The following is a 20,015-nucleotide window of genomic DNA, read 5'->3' as shown; positions in this document are numbered from 1 at the left end:
CATGCATTTGAGGGTTTGCAAAAGACAAAAGACAAAATAGACAAAAGAATTGACCACAATATTGGCATCCTAAAATGACAAAGGAAGATGAAGATGAGTATGCACTATTCAGCACCTTTAAAAATATCACTGTGGAAGCCATCCGACAAGTTGTTTTAAGCCAACTTTGTTTATTTAAATTAAGTCATCCTGTCAGTGCTGACAACGAAGAATTCACATACTTAACTCTTCTTTAGCCCAATTCTTTTATTCTTAGTGAGGTCAGATAAGGTAGATGGAGTTTTCCCTTGTCAGTACCCCTTCCCTGAAATTATCGCTAACAACTGTGAAAATGATCTGATGCCTCTGTGCTAGGAGAATTTCATGAATGGATCTCAAAAACCTGTCGCTCAATGACAGATCATAGTTGCAATAGTTGCTCAGAATAAAGATCTTACAGTTTGGAAAGAATGCCATTTAAAAAATGAAATGAATAAAATATTGTGCCCTTTAAAGTAAATCCAAAACAATCTTTTAAAAATTCATTTGTATAATGTATGTTTTTTGTTAACTATTTAAAGGACAACAACACTAGATGACAGTTTGTTTCTACATCAGTTTATGTAAAGGCTTGGGTATGAGATGCACTGTTCTTGGAAATGTAATATGGTTTTGTTGATTAGTTTTCTGCATGGTATAACTTGTTTAGATGATATAGAGACTAGATTTTAATTCTAGGTTTAACTAATCATCATCAGATAGTTTCCCAAACACCTTTCAAGTTTTTGTCTTCATAAGAAGCTGAATATAGCTTGGGCAATCAGCATTATAAAAAAATCTCTGTGATTCAGAGATTATTACTCTGTCAGAAAACTGCACTGGAACATGACTAGCTCTTGAAACTAGTTATTACTGTTACGTAAAGTATGTAAGATACTCTAACCTATTTTTTTCCTATTTCCTGCAAGCCATTTTTAAAGAATGTATTATATCCATACTGTTAATACCACTTTATGTACATACACTCCAAGTTTTCTGTCTGTTGAGATGCCATCACTTTCTCAGTGTAGTCAGGCAGGGATATGCATTCACTAATATCAATGTTGCAAGCTTGTATTTGGAAAAAAAAAAATATATATATATATACAATATAAAAACAGTCCTTTACAACTTTGTGTGAATACAACTGTTTTCTTTAACTGATCAGATGACTGTGCTGAAATATGATAATAAAAAATATTTCTGGCAATCCATGTTCTGATATTTAACTTCTCAGGGTATTTTTAGTAGTAAGCTCTTGGGGAGTTGTTGATCAGTGATGCCAAGTCCAACTAGCGCCCAGTAACTAGTGATATTGTTTAGGAATTGATACTAGGAGTAGCAGTGAATCAAGTCTTCTTTAATTGGCTTGATGATGGGGTGGAGAGCATTCTCAGCAAGTTTGTGAGTGGCACCAAAGGGACTGGAGCAGAAGACCAGGGCTTTCTAATGTCTGACTTAATTATGTAGGGATGTGCATTCCAAACTGAATTATACAGTATTTCATCCACAGCCCATACTGTATTCACAGTGCTCTGTAATACCTAGAGTATGAGCTGGTATGCCTCTGGTAGATGAGCTGCAAATTACCTCAAAAGCCACCGGTTGCCTTCTCTTTCTCTTTTATCTCACATCAACACTGTTCAGAGAATTAGTTCTGTGACAGATCATCTGTGTTCTTTGGCAGTTAGTTTACATGTAAAAAACACTTGTCAGAGATTAGAGATTGTATTACAGAAATAAATGGTGATTAAAGAATCCTCATGTGCTTTTTTGATTCATTTTGTCCTGAAAGTAAATTATCTTGTTTTACAAAACTGAGCAGAGAAAAAAAGAAAAGAAAGAAAAAACAAGAAAGAAAGACCCTTATGAATTCAGAGTCACTTTCAGCACAACAGAATAAGGACATTTCTGCCTTACCTGGGAAAATGCTTTCCACAAGGAAGAAGTTGAGAATAGCTATCAGTAATGGTAGTAAGTCCTCGTGCTCTTAGCGGAAAATGTAGGATACTTTTTTGTTGGTGAGTTCAGCATTAGCAGCTTCCTCTTGGAGGATTATTGTTCTATCTTTGTGTTAAATAGAGATACACCTTTTGTCCTTCTTATTTGCTTACTTGTTTTTTGTTTTTTAATGCTGGCAAGCTGCTGCTGTGATAGTTTTGGAAAGGGGAGCTAGTGCTTGAAAATGCTGAAGATAGGTTAAAATTCTAGACATGGCATGTTGACATTTCCCAGTTAACACATGGCTTTGTAGTAGATTTCTCTGAAACTCTGCCATGATATACTGCCAGCAAATGGGAGTGGTGAAAAATAATGGGAAGACCAGTGACTGTTAAAATAACACAAAATAGTGGTGTTGTCATCACCTATTGCCGTAACACAGAATTAAAAAAAATAAAAAATAAATAAAAAAATTGCATGCAATAAGAAGAATCTAGAGTATCTTACTGTGTTTTGTATAGGAGTCTTACTCAAAAAAGTATTTTACCTTTATTTTATCCATAGGTACTTGATGATGTGTTCAGCAGCTTTAGCACCAATTGTCCAGTTCCTTGCTGGTATACATTAGCAGACTTCTCTGAAATGCTAGGAAGCTGCAGTGCTTTAAGTCAATAAATGTTTACAAGCTTCAGTGGAAATTTTGGACAGAAAAGAATCAAAGATGGGTGTACTTGTGAGGGGGTGTTCAATTTCTACTTATTTATGTAAAGCTCTACAAAATGAATGAGCCCTGCCTGCAAATGTTAAATACAAAATCTTTAATGAAAACCTAAATCTTAAAGTGGCACTAGGTCTACCTAATTTTAACAGTAATATATTCTTTTGTAATACTATAATTGTTGGTAGTAGTAAAGCAGAAAAAAAGATGTATTTGAAAATTTTAGGAATATGCAAACCACTGGATGAAAATCTAAATTTATGCAGTACTAACTTTTTGCTTTTAATTAAATGAAATATTTACTAGAAAGAGTCTCAACTGTAAAACAGCTGATTTTGGCAGTGTAAAAAAGATTTTCTGCTGTGTAATTGATTTTAATACAATATATTTGATTATTTCATCACTGTTTTTCCCACTAAAGAGGAAAAGTTTGGTGTGAATTTAATCTTTCATATTAAAGATCAGAATAAATGAAGAAAATGTCATTTGTAACTAAATATATAGCTAAATATAACTAATTATTAATAATTATATTATAATTATAATTAACTATATATATAAACAGAATAAATGAAGAAAATGTCATTTGAGACTAAAGTTATAGCAATTCAAATGAGAAAAAAACATTGTCTTATAATTGCTTTTATGTAACATTCGTTATTAAACAACAGAAAGATCGTGTAAGACAGTTTTTCAGTAGCCATATGGAAAAATTAAGTTTTTACATTTGTATAGCAGTAGTATACCTATACTCTTGGATTCTATCCTAAGTACATTTTCACTAGACAGGGAAGATAGAACTTAGAGTGTTTTATGTTCCCATGAAAGTTTTGTAAAGTGTTATCAGCCATGGAGTTGTTTCACAGCCAATTCAGAAAGTAGGAGTTGTTCAGTTTACATTCCAGCAATTAGTGGTGGATTTTGTCGGGGGGGGGAAAAGAACAACTTACCCACTTCTTTCAACTATCTTGATGCAAACCACGTCTTTTATCATGAACAACAACAATAAAAAATAACCCAAAACATTCAAACACAGATTAGCAGAGAGAGATATTGCTACAAAAACACTTTCTAAAACTAAGGTGGATGCAGTTTGGTATGTTAGGGTGCAGCAATGTCAAATCCTAATTCTGAAATGTTAGCTTTTCGTCATGGTCAGTTGTCTCAATCTCTAGCTACTGGTCATCCAATACTAAGCTTATCCTAGATGAAAATTAGCTAGTTTTTTTGTGAAGTGTCATGTATTTTGCCGTACTGCATGTGGGGTAACATCACTGATTTGAAGTTTGTAATTCAGAAGTAGTGGATTACCACTTATATACTTTGTTCTTGGGTAGATTTTATTTAAAACTGAGATGTAATCATAGATCTTAAATTAATGATGGGAACAGAAAATATTCTTCTTTGATATTTCTGAAATGTTTCTGTTCACATCAGCATGAAAGTGAAGCTGTTGAAATTTTGTGTGGGGATTGAGGAAGAAAACTCACCCTGGGATAGTTTCTCACTTTGTGAATAGTTAATTCACTTCAGAGCATATACTTCACACTATAATTTTTGCACTTCTAATTTTTCATAGCACTGTGGAGTTCAGTAGTTGTTCCAGAACAGCCTGCTCTAAAGTTCTTGTTTTCAGCTTGTTCCATAGCTAACCAGTATATTTTTTACAAAATTTGTATGTCTTTTTCTTTAGCTACCTGGCATCTTTTTAGTCAGAAGAATGATTTATATTAAGTGATTCCAGAAAAAAATAAGGTTTTACTCTGCTTTATAATGTTAATCTTTTAGGAACATTTCCTTCTTGCTATTAGATTTGTTGTTAGACAAGCTTTAATTTGAACTTTCTTATACCTTCTGTACAGTGTCCTAAACTGAAATTTTTAGGTCAGACGTGATACATTTTTGAGGTAACATAGAGTAGGGCATAGAAAATTGCTGCTATCTATATTACACTTCCAGCTTTAATATGCCCGTTTCTATTTGCTTTCTTCAACCTGAACAGCAAGTGACACTCTCATTTTATTATTCATGCATCTAGATACTTTGTTATGTGATTATATTGATGGTTCAAAACATAATGGAAAAAACCTACATCTCATTATTAACTATTCGAATATTCTCAACTTCAGGAAGTATTTGGCAAAAATAAGCACGTTGATTTGATTTTTAAACTCAATTTCATTCTGTTCATGCAAATTTTTCCTTTAATTATATGTGGAAGTAGTTTTGACTCTTGTTTTAAATCAAATCTCTTAAATGATAGGTGAAAGATGCATGCCTCTTGAATTAAGTGATAAATAATTGAAGTTTTCAGCTATACAGTTGGGATCAGATACTAGAAAAGAAGATTTGAAGAATAAAGTTGAGGTGCAACAATAATCTCTCATGGTTCCTAGTTTAGGAGAAAGCTCTTACTGCATCCCATTCAGAAGAATTTCTTGAAGAATATAGTTTTGCTTCTCATCACACCTGCTTGCTGATTCCAGTATTGATACTATTGCAGGCTTTTTGACTGCTTGTGAACCTTCCCACTATGGCATTTGAAGGAGTCTACAAGAAATTTAGCACATTATTAATTAAACTATCCTAGGGAAGACTACAAGGTTTACATTTTTAAATAGAACATGTGGGTTACAAATTGCTTTTATATACACAAGAGGAGAACTGAGCATCTTTGAGGTCAGTTCCAAATCAAGCCTTTGGTTGATGGCCCTGTTTGTGGCAGGAGGTTGGAACTTGATGATTCTTAGGGTCCATTCCAACCCAAGTCATTCTATGATTCTACAGTTAAGTTAGCAGATTTGATTAGTTAATTCTTTTTATGACTGGACCTAATCCAAAATCCATTTACCTCAGTGTCTTTATATAATGCCTGTGCTGCATAGAGAGACTTCTAAGTAATGGGATCTGTGTAAAAAGGGGCACAAGGGAGTGCAGATATGTGACTTTCTTTATAAATATCTCGTAGACTTTGTGTTATAATTATCTGTTGACATCATGGGAAGTGCTTTATTTAAAGCTTATGTATTCAAAAATACTTTTATTGAGGAACATAAAACCTTCACACTGAATTCAGTGTGAAGGTTATTGTATTCCTTTGAACATGTTCTTTAGCTTCCTAGCATTGAAGACAAAGCTGACCTTCTTGAAATGCATGTTAGTAGATCTGAACGTCTCTTAGCATCATTGCCAGTTTCAGTTATTGTAGCGCTTGTGGAGTATCCTGTGGAAGTGCAGTAGTTCTCTGCCAACAGAGAGGTGCTTGCTTGCCTTTCAGTTTTCTGTGGGATTCCTTGTCAGGTGATATTTATGCATTGCAATGTTGAGTAGTATACAAAGGAGCATAAATAAATAACTAAATCTAAGTTGAAGAATCATTCCATTTTAACGCTCCAAATGCTGAGTAATTTCTAGCTTTGGCAAGTAAAACCAAAATCCTTAGGTAGCAGTGGTTCCATAGTAAGACCAAGGTTTTTTAAAAGTCTTGTATTAAATATTTTAAATTTGTATTTTGTTGAAAATCATGTAATGATACAGTCCTCAAGGACAGGTCAGAAGGCCTATAGACTGTTGAATGTGGGACAAAGAGACCATAAAGAATCTGGTCAGATGTAGCTAATTAAAGGTAAATGAAGGACAGCTGCTTTTTATGTTTCTAGCACATCTTTGATCTGCTCTACCCCTCAGACCTCTGTGGACAAGGTAGTTAAATACAAACTAGGAGGCCTATTTTAAAGACATTAAAGCCCTCCGGGGCAATCGAGGGACAGTCCAAGCAGCCATAAGCTGCTTGCTTTATTCATTAGAGAACTTTAAATGTGTCAAGAAATAGAATAATGTCCATGCTCTTAGATCAGCATTAGCAATGAAGATTACAACAGCTTTGGGACGTATGAATGGGCAAACTTCTTATGAAAACAAGTTTATTGAGCAGCATTTTACTATAACAGCAAAGAAAATACAGGTTACACATTTTCATTGTGGGAATATTGATTCAATATGCACTGAAATATCTAAGGCTGTGGTGACACGGACATAGAATAACCTAGTGCTGACCTCAGTGGGTCTCTTTGGTTGTGTTTCAAAAAACTTACTTTTCAGACACAAGTGATGGAAAGAATATGTCATCTGTGAGTGACATAATAGTATGTAATGCTTGCCAAAGTACTTACGGAGAATTTAGTCGAAATATAGACTTTCACTTGTGTCTAGAGACTCAAACACTTAAGTTTGTAAATTGCAAGTGTTTATTTTATAAGATGAAGCTTTAATGACAATACAAAATCAGTAAAAGATGTATAAAGATTAAATAAAGGAAAAAATAGCAGTTATATGAGCAACTCTATTGCAAATCATTTCAGAAAAAGTGATTTTGTCCAGAATTATTTGTGAGTCCAATAAATGGTTTTTTTTCAGAATTGGAATAGAAGAGAAAATTAAGATGAAGCAAATTTTTGCAATGGTGAATTCTGGAGATGCATGTTATATTACCTTATATCTTTAAGAAATCAGAGAAAATATTTTATAGTTTCAGTTTCTTATTCTCATATCTATTCATTTCTTTAGTGGGACCACAATAATTTATACCACCTAAGGATGCAGTATGTTTCTGAGCTTTTCCTGTGTGCTCTGTTGTTTATTTCTCAATTATCATTTGTGCCAGAACCTAAACATTGCTTATATTTGTGTAATCAAATTTTCTGTAGTATTCAACCTTACTTAGTCAGCTTTGGTTTTTTTTCTTAATCAGATAAAATTGTGAGGAATCTGGAATATAAAATATGGTTATGTCTATTCTCTCTTTGAGTATACCATAAATGCAAATCTTACAAGTCTTACTATTATAGAGAGTAATTGATTTACATGGCATTTTACTCAGGAAGGCTCTGTGAGTAGTGCAGCAGGAACTGCTTGCTTATGAAAGTGCTACCAGAATCTGGAAGAACTTGTCTTCCAAAGAGATGGAGATGAAATTAAAGATCATCTTTGAGTAGTCACTGATTTTCCTGGATGTTTTGGCATTTCCTCCTAGCCTTATTATAAAGGCATTTAACTATACATAAAACTAACTTAATCCTCCAAATTTTTGTAGATATGTTTAAAGGCAATTATGTAGGTACTTCTTCATTTCTCACTCATTACAGGTGAAGTTAATCAAGCCGGTACATCTATGAACTGAGTACTTAATGTATCCATTTTAAAATGAGCAATAAAAATTTCAAATGAAACTGGAAGATGACCTTTGTTTTTTAAAGAGAAAACAGTATTCAAATGAGCACTGAACAGTTAATTTGAAGCACATCTCAAAATTCACTAAGCTCTATTCTAGGCAACAGCAAGTATAAATATGTGGGTATTGCTGGCAGCTTGAGCATAATATACTGATTCAGCTGATAGTACCAAAAACATTGTGAAAAGCAAACAATGAATAAATTTATGCTAAATTTAGAGTACTTTGCCATGCATACTTTCAACATTATAGCTAGATTTTTTTTTCCACCAGAGCGAAGAAATATATTGGTAATTATTGCAGAATTCTGATAAATGTAAGATAGATGCAGACTGGGGATCTGGTTAAATTACACCTATTTTATTTACAGCTGATTTACATTTATCAGCTTAGCTGTGTGTTAGATTGAAAAAGATGAAAAGCATGTTTTGTGTTAGAATGGCTGTGAAAGAGAATACAATAGCTTGATAGGACCATTTATCTTCAATTTAGAGATACTATAAACATAAGTCAAATTGAAATAAGATGAAAGAAATAATCTCAGGGATGGTTGGTTGTTTTTGTTTGTTTGTTTGTTTTAAGGCAATGCTTATTTTTTCTTTTTTTTTTCCCCCACAAATTTTCAGTAACATGAAGAAAAGGATTAAGATCTTCACCATACATTTCGTATTCATATACACACTGATTTATTACTAGAACAACCTCTTGCTGCTTACATATGCATGAGACATCACAAGGTGAAACTTGCCGTTTCAAAGGCTGTAAGTGCAGATAAATGTTTATGAATTTGTGCCCAAGTATAGTGAAAGCTTAGTTTTGAGTATATTAATTTGTGCTATTGCCATTTCAGAAGATCCATGCCATTTTCTGTCATTATTCACATAAATGCTATAACCTAGTTTTTCAAGCTCAGCAAAAATAAGGGAATACAATTACCACTCTCTTTTATTTGCAACAGAACTGAACAAGCAGTTCAATATCTGTAATACTAATGAATTTTATGCTTTCTTTACCTGGGCATGCACCAGTGAAATCATGCTGATTCTCCATGAGTGTTGTCAGTGCCTATGTTGAGCAATTTAAACTGTCTGTTGTGAGTACCAATATGGCCACAGTTCCGGATTAGGGCTTCTGAATTGGAGACAGCTGTAAATCCACAGCTGAGCAGCAGCCAGTCCAGAGGAGCAAAAAAACACTAACTTCCAGCTTAGCTTCCTCACATCTAAGATGCAATTCTCCAGTAAGTGACTTTTCCTTGAAATTCTGAAGATTAAAATGCTAGTTTGCTGCACAACCAGAGAGTCCTCGCTAATTCAACAGAGGCTGAATTGCTTTTGCGAAGAGGGCTCTGAGAACCCACTATAAACAGACTCTCACTATTTTCAGCAGAGGCACTATGGCCCAAACATCAACGGCTTCTGTCTGCAGCTGAAGTCCTCTGCCAGTCTGAAAGCCAGAAAGCAGACTGAAAGCCAGTCTACTGCTCCCCAGGTTTCAGATAGCAATGCTGCACTGGCAGGCTGCCTCTATTAAGGAAACACTGTTGCCTAGCAAGATGTTGAACAGGACTCCGCTCATCAGGTAGGCATGCAAAAGCTGCCTTCTTCTAATAAGCGCTAGGTAATGGCAAACCAGGAGCTCCTGTTGAGATTATCATCAGCAGCTAACACATTTTTAAACGCAGGTATCATTGTCTCTGCCAAGAGAAAAATCATATTCAACATCTTGTTTAATTAACGTGTTTTCTAGCATATTTTCTCAGTGTAGACAAGATCTCTAGGGAAGAATGACTCATGAATACTACATTGCCATTATGGAGTTTCTTTGAGCTAAGGATCCATTTCTCCCTATTTTCTAATGTGAGCATTGGTTTGGCTCATTACATAGCCATTAATGATTTTTGAGGAGCTCCAGGGTATTGTTAGTTAATACCAAACTGCTAAGTAGAATCCTGGGCAAGAGTTAAAATATGCATCACTTTCTTTAGTAACAACTATTGTGCAGATCTTTTTCAGCATATCACATACTAATTGCTGAATAGATTTTCTTGCTGAATTACTTAACACTTACTTTAATTGGGAAGGGCACAATATGTGACCATCTCCTTGGAAAAGGCGAAAAGAGGTATATGTATTATGGTGAATCTAGAGTTTTGTTGGTTTTTTTCATGACTCAGATTTACTCTCACAGAACAGGTAAAAGCATTATGTATCTATGAATATATAGCAAAACAGCAGGCTAACAAAAATTAGCCTGTATGGAATTGACTGCAGGGATGTTTGGTTTTTGTTGTGTTTTTTGTTTGTTTTTTTTTTTACAGTCATTGATTATTCTTCCAACAATCATAATCAGGAAGTGCTTCCACTTCATATTGCCAAACCGTTTTAGCTAACAGACAAACATAAGAATATGTCATTGCTTTTATTAGGATACAAAGAACAACACAAGATTTTGTCTGTCAGAAATATTCTCAGAAGGAAATGCATAGTATACATAAAATATTTATCATCATTTCTTACCTTGTAACTATGTCTACGTAAAAGCCAAAATAAATACAGACTGTTCCAACTGTACAATGCGCAGCGCCTAAAGTGTTTATTGCCACATTTTCTATGACCAGTCTCCTTTCTGTTGTGGTTCTCCAGTGACTGTGTTATTCCAGGGAAATGAATAACACAAGGGTAGGAGGGTGCATAATGACTTCTAAGCAGTAGGGGGTTGTCTGAACTAACACACATGGATCATGCTCTGCATCTCCTCAGTTTGTACTGGAACACCCTTTCAGGGTGCATTTTGCAGAAAACGTATAGGTCAGCTACTCAGATTTCTGTGCAAGACAGGGCAGTGTGTATCACAGACACAGCAAAGCAGTCAGTTCATAGGTTCTAAGAAGAGCTGAAGGCAAGAATTTGTCCAATTTGACCAAAACCGTAATTATTCTATTCTTATCTGTGCAAGAATTAAGCAAGAATTGTTAGCTACATTTCATTCTTTTTTCCTATTCAGTGAACATGCAAGACATGGAATCATTCTTGTTTTGAAGAGTCATAGCATTTTCTGGAAATATTATATGTCCATTGGTACAAGATTTGTGTGTATGATGGAACAACGGAACAAAGAGCAAAGGAACTTAACATAGCTACCACTCACTGAAATGTTTACTTTGAAGAGAAGACTGCCAATTTGATATTTTAAGTGTGACTCTTGTGGAGGGAAATGTAATGTAATCCACTATGGAAAACAGTATAAAAACAGGCAGTATTATCTGGAAAATGGAAAATGTTCCACCTAGGAGAGTTGCTTCGGTGTCAGTATTCTCTGATATTTTCTCCCTCTGCAGCCTTAGCTAATCAGCATCATGGTTTACATAACAGAACTCTGGACTTCCCTCTTGGTTGTTGATTTTCCACTTGTGTACGTTCAAAATGTTGTCAATGATGACAGCTGGTTATTTCTTCTACACACAGATTTTTATTGTCTTATTTTATTGTTAGTATCCAGTTTTCACAAGGAACGTTTTCCCACCCAGAAGACAACAAAGGTTGGATTGCTCCAGTAATTGTTCTTTGCTATGTTTCCTTTGGGCTCTTGTTCAGTTTGTTGGATCTGAATTGCTTTAAACATAATTAGACCATTATAAATCACTCTGAATTAGTTCACATGTGATATCACCAAGGAGACCCAGTGGGACTATTAGAACATGTTTTTGGACAATCTATCTATGTAGCTATGTTGACTACTTTATCATGAAAATAAAGTTGGTAAACAGTAGTCTTTTCAGTATGATAAATTAAAATATATTGCACCATATCTATTTAACTAATTAGATTTTCATAATGCTAATAGAATTTGCCACAAACCTGATGAACATTAGCTGAAGAAAGAGCAATATATTTTATTTTATTGGGCACATCTCAGAGTGCTTGTAATTTAGTAAGGCCACCACACTTTCTGGGCAGGCTATCAAGTAGGATGTTGTAATGATCTGCATGACTACTATAGTAGATGGAAAAATGTAGCTTGTGTTTGTAGCTGTTCCATTAACATCTTGCACAGTGTGCACTCCTTTTGTGCTCTTCAGAGAATCTTGTAATAATCCCAAGTAATTATACACTGTTTAAAACCTAGTGTGTAATTAAATGATGATACGAAAGAAGGACTGAGAAAAACAGATAACCAATAGAATCCTGAAGCTATCAAAACAGATCTCATGCCAAAGACCTTGGAATTCATCTGATTTAGTTGCTGGAAAAATGCCTGAATTAAAAATTATTCTATGAGGACCAAGAAAATAGAGCCAAATTCTGGCACTATACACTTTTCTCCCAAAATGGACATTAATGCTACAAAAACAGAATAGGGTGAACAGCCCCCAGCCCCATGCTTGCCCCCCTACTGTTGTTTGTATCTGCCAAAACAAAACAGAAGAGAAGATCTAACACTTGCAGGTGAGAGAAGTTAGAAAAGGAGGGTCGTTAGAAAAGAAAAAGCTCATAGGTAGTGCCAGCACTGAAACACTTGACTGCAGCTCTATTTGTAAAGCACCTGTTGGCAGCTGTGACGTGGTTTATAGGTTTTGGGACAGAATGAGGACAGAAAACTTGCAGTCTGTGTTCGCTTATGTGACATGTGATTTGTTCTTGTTTTATTAAAATATAAGTCATTCCTGGGCAATAATTATGGCAATAAATATATCTATTCAGAAATAAAATCTACACCTCTAATTTTCTAGAAAAAAAATTTAAAATATTAAATCACATGATTTTGAATGAATTTCATTAATATTAATATATATATTAGTTTGATGGCTGATGCCCATGTGTGTTGTCTACCTTTTTTGCAGAAATGAAATGTTGAGTAGGGTGGAAAGAAAACACGGCAAAACAATAGTCAAATATTACTTTGATAGTTTCATTCAAACACAGCCAGAAGAGACTGGGTGTAAGGGGTTATCTGGCCAGTTTTATGTTTTGCAAGCATTATACATTACAGTGTAATTGTAGAAAAGAGGGAAAAATTGTAATTTTGCCATGGATCAGGGGCAATAAGTGGGTGGTAAAGGTCTGGGCTTTTCATGAGGTGGTAGCAGGGTGGAAGACAGTAATGGAACCAGCTTTGAAGCCAGTGGTTTCAAGTGCATAGGGATTTTCCAGATCTCTTCTTTTGCCAGAATTTTCCATGTGCCATCCACACCCTCCCCTCTTGGACATGGAAAGTCCCCAGCATGTGAATTTAAGTGTTTATGATGGCTTGTGGAACAGGAAGGGAGAACACGTGGACAGCATTCAGTGGTAGCTGAGGAGCAGGACAAGATGTAGAGCCAATAAGACCACAGCTCAAATAGCCAACTCAAGAATGGCCAGTCATTTTAATACCAGGTTCATCAGAGCCGCCAACACTGTCTTCCTTAACAACAGTATCTTTAAGGATTAGTCACATATGACAAAGAAGCTTGTGTTAACCTGAACTCCAACTACTTTCTGCGAGAATTAATGTATTTGTTTATGATGGCAGCCAAATATTCCTGATGATCTTAAGGCAGAGAACTGAGCAGAAATGATGAATAAAGTGATCCCATAGTTAATATGTGCTAGCTTTCCTCTCTGCAGCAAACAGCTATCACTTAGCTTAGTGTCTAAACTCTTTGAAGAAGAGTATGTTGCATATATGAGGTATTTAAGTACTGTAACATTAAGGATACCTTTAGGTTTTCACTTTTCAAAGTTCAAGAACTAGCTAAGTCAGTGAAAACGAAATTAGTTTGTACAAGTGCTTACTAGGCCTTTTTTATTATTATTTTATAGGTCTTGTAGAAATTTGCCTGATGCATCCCCTTGATGTAGTGAAAACAAGGTAAGATTCTGCTCGGACAGGTTTTGTTGACACTGGAAGACATCCAATTTGGGAGCTGTCAGAAAATAAAAAGCTAGAACTTCTCCAAGTAAGATAACTTCTGTCTTTAATGGCATTTGTATTTACTTACCTATATCTACAGCATTTGACAGTTGGAATTTGAATAGCATAACACTTTTCTGGTTAGAGGTCATCTAAAGGTGATAAATATATTTTATGACACATATTTTGAGGTTGTAATTAAATCCTCCTGTATGAAGATGGCTACAATTAAATTTGCTTCAGATACGTATTATCTGCAGTAATATTTTTTTAATGTAAATGGGAAATAACATACTGCCTCCAAAGTTATTGTCAGAGATCTCTGAGACCTGACATAAATGATAAAAATGTTGAAATGGGGTGTTTCGTGTTTGCTCTGTGAGCTAAGTAACTTCGTGCTTTTACCTTTTGCCACTATTTTCTTTTCTGACTACTCGTTTATGTGAGTATAAATGATGAAATGACCTGGAAAATTTGTTTATACGTTTTTTTTCAGTGTTGTTTTTGAGATAGAAGAATAATAGTCAAGTTCCTAATTTTTTTAATATATTTTTCCTTTTCCTTTTTCAGTTTGCATACTGATTCTTAAGTGAGTGTTACCATATATGAAAGGCAAACTAGAATGCAGAAGTATACAACAAAGAGAAGAAAAAATGTCACTCCATGTATACTTCATGCAATATCTATACTTACTATATATGTATCTCTGTGTAGTTTTCACTGATTTAAGTAAAAAAGCTTCACTGGAAGATGAATCAAACCTCTACAAATGATGAAGAGAACAGTTGTATTGGCTAGAATATGTTTGAGGCTGTCAATGAGGACTTGAGTTCATCACTGAGTTCGGTTTGTTAGTCAGCATGTTGCTACAGATGTATTTTAGGTTCTTCTGAGGTTTACCTAAGGCTTTTAGATACTTTTCTGTAGCTTGCTTTTTTGCGGGAGACCCTCTATGGTCATTGGTCCAAACCAGAGAACAGCAGTGCAGGCTGCATCCACATCAATTGCTGACTGGGTGCAGGAGGTGCTCCTCAGTGCTCTGAGTTTGCTCAGGAAATTCTTAATCAGGAATAATTTGATTGCTCTATAGAGAGTACACCTAGTAGTTTCAAACTAGGTTCTTTGTAACTCTTCAAGTACACTGAGGCTTTGCAATTACAACTTAATTTACATAGAAAGACAAATATTAAAGTACAAGCAAAAGAGATACAAGACCAAACTTAAAAGAACAAAGATTTTTCTTGCTCTTCTATTTCTGTTGTAGTCCATGTGAGTGTACTTCAGTGGCATCATTTTGGCAGACAGTGCTGTAAGAATTCTTCAACTCCGTGGATGAATTATCTGTTCATGTCTTCCTCTTTATACTAAACTAGATGTCGTATGTCCTTCAGCATAAATGCACCATCAGTACTTTACTTCTCATGTCTTTGCTGTCCTTGAGATTGTCATCCAATCCATCCATTTATATTGCAGATTTTACTTTTTTATGTGTCATACTGTTAAAAGAGATCATATGTGAGATCTAGAAATGGATAGCATTCAAGAATTCAAGAGGATGTTTGTGAAGCTTTATCGACATTAAAAAAAAAAAAAATTAGGAGCCTTTTTAAATGTGAAATCTGAGCCAGTGAACAATTAAAAAAGAAGAAAGAGTAAAAGAACAATAGCTGTGTGGGAGAAAGCAGATTACAGTTCAGAGGGAAACCAAGGGGCTGAATCAAGTAAAAAAGCTGCTAAGCAAATTTTTCTCCCATTGTGTTAATTTCAACTCTGTGGAAGTGAGCAGTGCCTAAGCAATAGCTTATCTTTGTTCTGTTGGTGCAGATGTATTTAAAGATATTACATGGATTTTGATAGTTCTGCTGAGTTTAGTATTTGTCAGTACTTGTAAATATTTACATCTTGAAAGCCAGTAGTAAAACCAAAAATGGAATATTCTCTGATCTCAATCACCATTCAGTTCTATGTATATTGTATCCTTTTCCTTCATTTTGTGATGGCTAAAAATTCTCAAAACTAGAGTAGCTTAATCTTTTCATAAAGGTTAAAATGAAACACTGTTTTTAATTATTGACTTTGAATTTAGTATGTTTTGTAGCACATTTTCACTTAATTCCTTAGTTGCTTGTCTCTGAGCACTGCAGTGCACTCAATCTTTTCCAACATTGTACAGATAGTCTGTCATTTCTTGATTACTTCCAGCTAATATATGTTGCTGGGATTTTTTCTTGTGGGTAGGTGAAAGTATTTACAAAAGGGCCACTTGTTGCTTATTTTTTATGAAGTTTTGAATTTCCTGCATTTTTCTATGAAGCGTTTGCTTGGTGGAAACTCCCATGGTCTTTTCAAATTAGTAGAATCTTATTTGATCAAAGTTAGCATTCTGAAGTGCAGGGAAGATGCCAGAGGCTCACTTCTAGTGGATCTGTGGCTCAGCATCAGTGCTTGGTTGTTATATTTATTTTGTGTATGTTTTTAATAAAAAATTGGAGAAAAGAAAGTTCCTGTCAAAGGTTATTTTGAAATGCTGGAAAATAGTTTGGCTCTTTTGCGACAACATTTTGCAATATTTTTTCTGTTTAGTAATATTCTATTATTCTACAGTAACAATGCTAGAAGAATGCATATCTATAAAGGAGAAAAGGAGCATGCATAATAGATTATAATTTATTTTTTTTTTTGCTAAATGGAAATTTCGAAATAATTTTCTTCACTGCTATAGCATCAACATGACTAGTTTAAGAAATTCATATAAATTACCTACCTAGAGAGTGCTAAATTCATTACTTTAACCCAATGAAACTCAATTCTTCTTTGAATGAAATAATGCTTTCTTCTCAAATAGAAAATACATTGGTATAGTTTTTGATGATACTCCACAAAAAATTTGTATATGTGTATGTAACAGAGACTCTTTTATTTACCAGTTACCGTTATGATGACTTTATTCATTTGTGGACTAAGTAAAATACCTTATCTCTGCACCTGTCATCCTAAATGTGAGTAAGCTATGCAGAATTTGGTAAGAGTTTGTGTGTCTGCCTATGCATGAGCGGAGAGAACAGTAGCAAGGAAGATTTTCCTAGTACAGATGCAGCCAAGACATTGAAGAGTTGTTTTTTTTTAATTAAGAAACTTAGAGGATCTATTGTACATCAGACTTACATCTGGATGATAAAATATATGCCGGATCATGATATGTAAGACAAAGCATTATCTCACACAGTTATATTAAATTTATATATTATATTAAAATCAGTAGAGTGCTTTTCTACCTATAATTTATCCCTTGTGTCCTAATGACATACGTTTCGGTTTAAGCAAATGTACAAAATTCAGAACTGCCATTTATTGCTGGCAAAAATTTATTCTTGTGCAGCAGCTGATGAGAGTGATTGCAGAGAAGAAGGGAGAGAGTTAAAGGGAGATGTCAGGCCAAAGTTAATGCAGTTTGACTGGTCAGCCAGGCAAACCTGAATGATAATCGGAGAATATCACGGTGGTCTGTCAGGTTATGGTTTTATGCAGTCCCACAGCCTTCAATACCTTGCAGCTTTAAGAAAAGAAGTTTTTTATATTTTCCTGCTGTTGACATTTCCAGGAGCTTGCTAGCTTCCAAACTACCTCTGCGCTGACAGACAATTTTCATTTTAACACCTCTATATTTTAACACCTCTGAATTTGCAATATCACTCTTGGTTGTGTCCATTTTAGAACTTACAAACCCTATAGCAAAAAATAAAATGTTGGCTAATTTCTTCAGATTTGTAAATTGATTACACATGAATCCTCTTTTTCATTAATTATCACCAGTATTTTTTTATTTGAGTTTTAGTCATTCCACTGTTCTTGAAAGCAAATTTCCTAGTTGCTAGTGTAGAACCATAAAGCATATATCAAAATGGAAATATGGATTTTGGATGCAGCTTGGTATTCTGTAGTGATGAAAATGGAAACCATACTTTGTAACTATTTTTAACAGTCGCATCTATATGATAATTTAATAGAAAAAAATGTGAAGAAATGTGTGATTAAGTGATTTGAAATAATAGAGAAAATTAACAAGTTATCACAAAAAGCTTTCCAATGCACAGTGCATGTAAAATTTTGTGTCTAAAAGTCCTGTGAGTGGGAAAATTTTTACATGACTTAGATGAATTATTTACTTCTCTTTCATTTCGACAGTAATTTGTCATAAATTTTGAGACAAATATGCAAAAAAAAAAAGAGATTGTTTCTGTCATATTATATTAATAAAAAATTGTGCTCCAGATCTGTGCTGACTTTAGGAGCATCAGCTAATATATCCCTCCTATCTGGAGTATTAAGGATTCCTAATTCCATATAATGTGGAATCAGAAAGTGTTAAACATCATCACAAACCAACTACCATCTAAAGGGCTAGGAGATATTTAGTAACAAACTAGACTAAAGAAAACCATGAGGATAACTTGTGTTTAAACAAATTAAACATATATTCAGGAGGCAGTGTTTTAATGCTTCTCTGGTTAATTCACATAATGATTGGTCCAAATCCTTTTAATTTTGTGTTTGTTTTGTTCTTTATTTAAACAATCTCTCCTGTTTTCAGACTTAATTGTGTTCTCATAACTTGGCCTCATGTTGGGATGGATATGTGCAATTAGGGAAGCAACACCCAAGAGAGAAATCTAGGAGGCGCTTTTTCAAAATCTCTGACTTTAGTTTCTCAGGAGGATACATTATATACATAGCTTGCTTTATGGGTCAACCTGTTGGACCTCACCATTAATTTTCTTAAAGCTGTATTCTGCCTCTTCACAATCTGGGAAAGATGTGGTACAAGTTGCTTCTACTTTAATGCTTTTTTACAAAGGTTAGCGTTAGATCAGGATCTTAATGTGAAGTGACTTTCCGTCTCTTGTGTGATTCAGAATGTCAGCATATAAAATAAGGCCAATAATTCACCCTAGAAAATTTTGAGGAAGTTTTCCTCCAATCAAAATTGAGATTTCATGGTTTGCTATTCTTACTGCAACAATCCAGACCAACATCGTGGATCTAAAGCCCCACATTTAGAAAAGAATTTGGGATCTAAGTCCAAATTTGAACTCTGCATTACAGACCCATTTCTAGTTAGCAACTGTTCTGCTGATTTCTGTGTGTTTATCCATTTTTTTCCTTTGTTCCAATTCTGTCATTTTGGTCTTATTAAAAATGTTCAGCTTACTACATATGTTTCCGATCTCATTCCATCTGTTGTTTTGCAAGAGCTACTTCCTTTATATCATTAATTCCTCTTTGATTTCTGGTTTCTTTTTGTTTAAGTGAGCAGTAGTGGAGCCTGTCCCTGAAAAAACATGGTTTAAGGAAGAGTTCATTGTCCTTATACAATGTTACCATTTCCAAATGATCATAACTCATTTGGTTTGCATAAGTTCATATTACTTCATGCAAAATGCTCTAGTTAGATTCATAATAATTTTAAGCAGAAAATAGTTTTCCTATCATAGGAAAATTATGAGGATACAAAATGTTTTGGCATTCCATTTTTGGGCTGAGCTCCTGGAAAAGTGCTAGAAAAACAATGAATTTTGGCCTTTTCTTTTTAATGAGGAAAATAGAATTTTGCTTTGAAAATGTTGAGAATAGATGTTTAGGGATGTTGTTCTCTTCAAATATGTAGATATATAGATTTACTGGATCTGATTGTTTCCTGAGAAATTTTTTCTTTCATCAGGAAGAAAATACTTAGTAAAAGTAATCCCTGACCAAATTAACTTACTGTCCTTATTTCAACCAAATGTCAAGGTTTTTCCCTTGGATATTAGTTTTAGTTGATTAATCAGTGGCCTTCAGTACATTTATTCACTGGGCTTGTTGTATCTGATACTGTTTTTGGCATTTGAATTTCAGCATTTAAATACTTTGAGTATTTCTTTACAGATCCAAGTTTTATATAATACAAACTTATCTCAAGTTTACAATCTTTTGGTTGTGGATGTGATCCAGGACTCAGTCATTTGCCCTTTATTTTCCTTCTACATACAGTCTGTTAGGAATTAATAAGGGCAAATGGGTTAATAATCCCAGCTAAATACACTATTCCAATTTAAATCCTTCCCTGAACTAAAGAACAGTATCGATGTGCACTGTTAAACAGATGCTGTGATTTGCAGTGCTAGTCAAAGTGATTTCTGTTGTGTTCTAATTTTGTATTTGTAGGCATGCCAT

The 20,015-nt window shown here is 34.4% G+C and overlaps 1 protein-coding gene across 4 annotated transcripts in view; it reads left to right on the top strand.

Annotated features, from left to right (window-relative positions):
* SLC25A21 (solute carrier family 25 member 21) overlaps positions 1–20,015 on the top strand; it is a 221,053-nt gene that overhangs the window by 110,382 nt on the left and 90,656 nt on the right. For 3 of the 4 annotated variants that reach the window (XM_042813908.1, XM_042813906.1, XM_042813907.1), the window contains exon 2: positions 13,712–13,760. In XM_042813908.1, the coding sequence (XP_042669842.1) occupies positions 13,712–13,760 (49 nt within the window). Of the gene's footprint in view, positions 1–13,711; positions 13,761–16,729; positions 16,802–20,015 lie in introns of those variants that run through there. The other variant, XM_042813909.1, reaches the window with a different exon arrangement.

This window comes from Centrocercus urophasianus, unplaced genomic scaffold (assembly GCF_019232065.1).
Source record: "Centrocercus urophasianus isolate 14NV4802_14NV808 unplaced genomic scaffold, USGS_Curo_1.0 seq_14, whole genome shotgun sequence".
NCBI lineage: Eukaryota > Metazoa > Chordata > Aves > Galliformes > Phasianidae > Centrocercus > Centrocercus urophasianus.
This window is presented reverse-complemented; position numbering and strand designations above follow the sequence as displayed.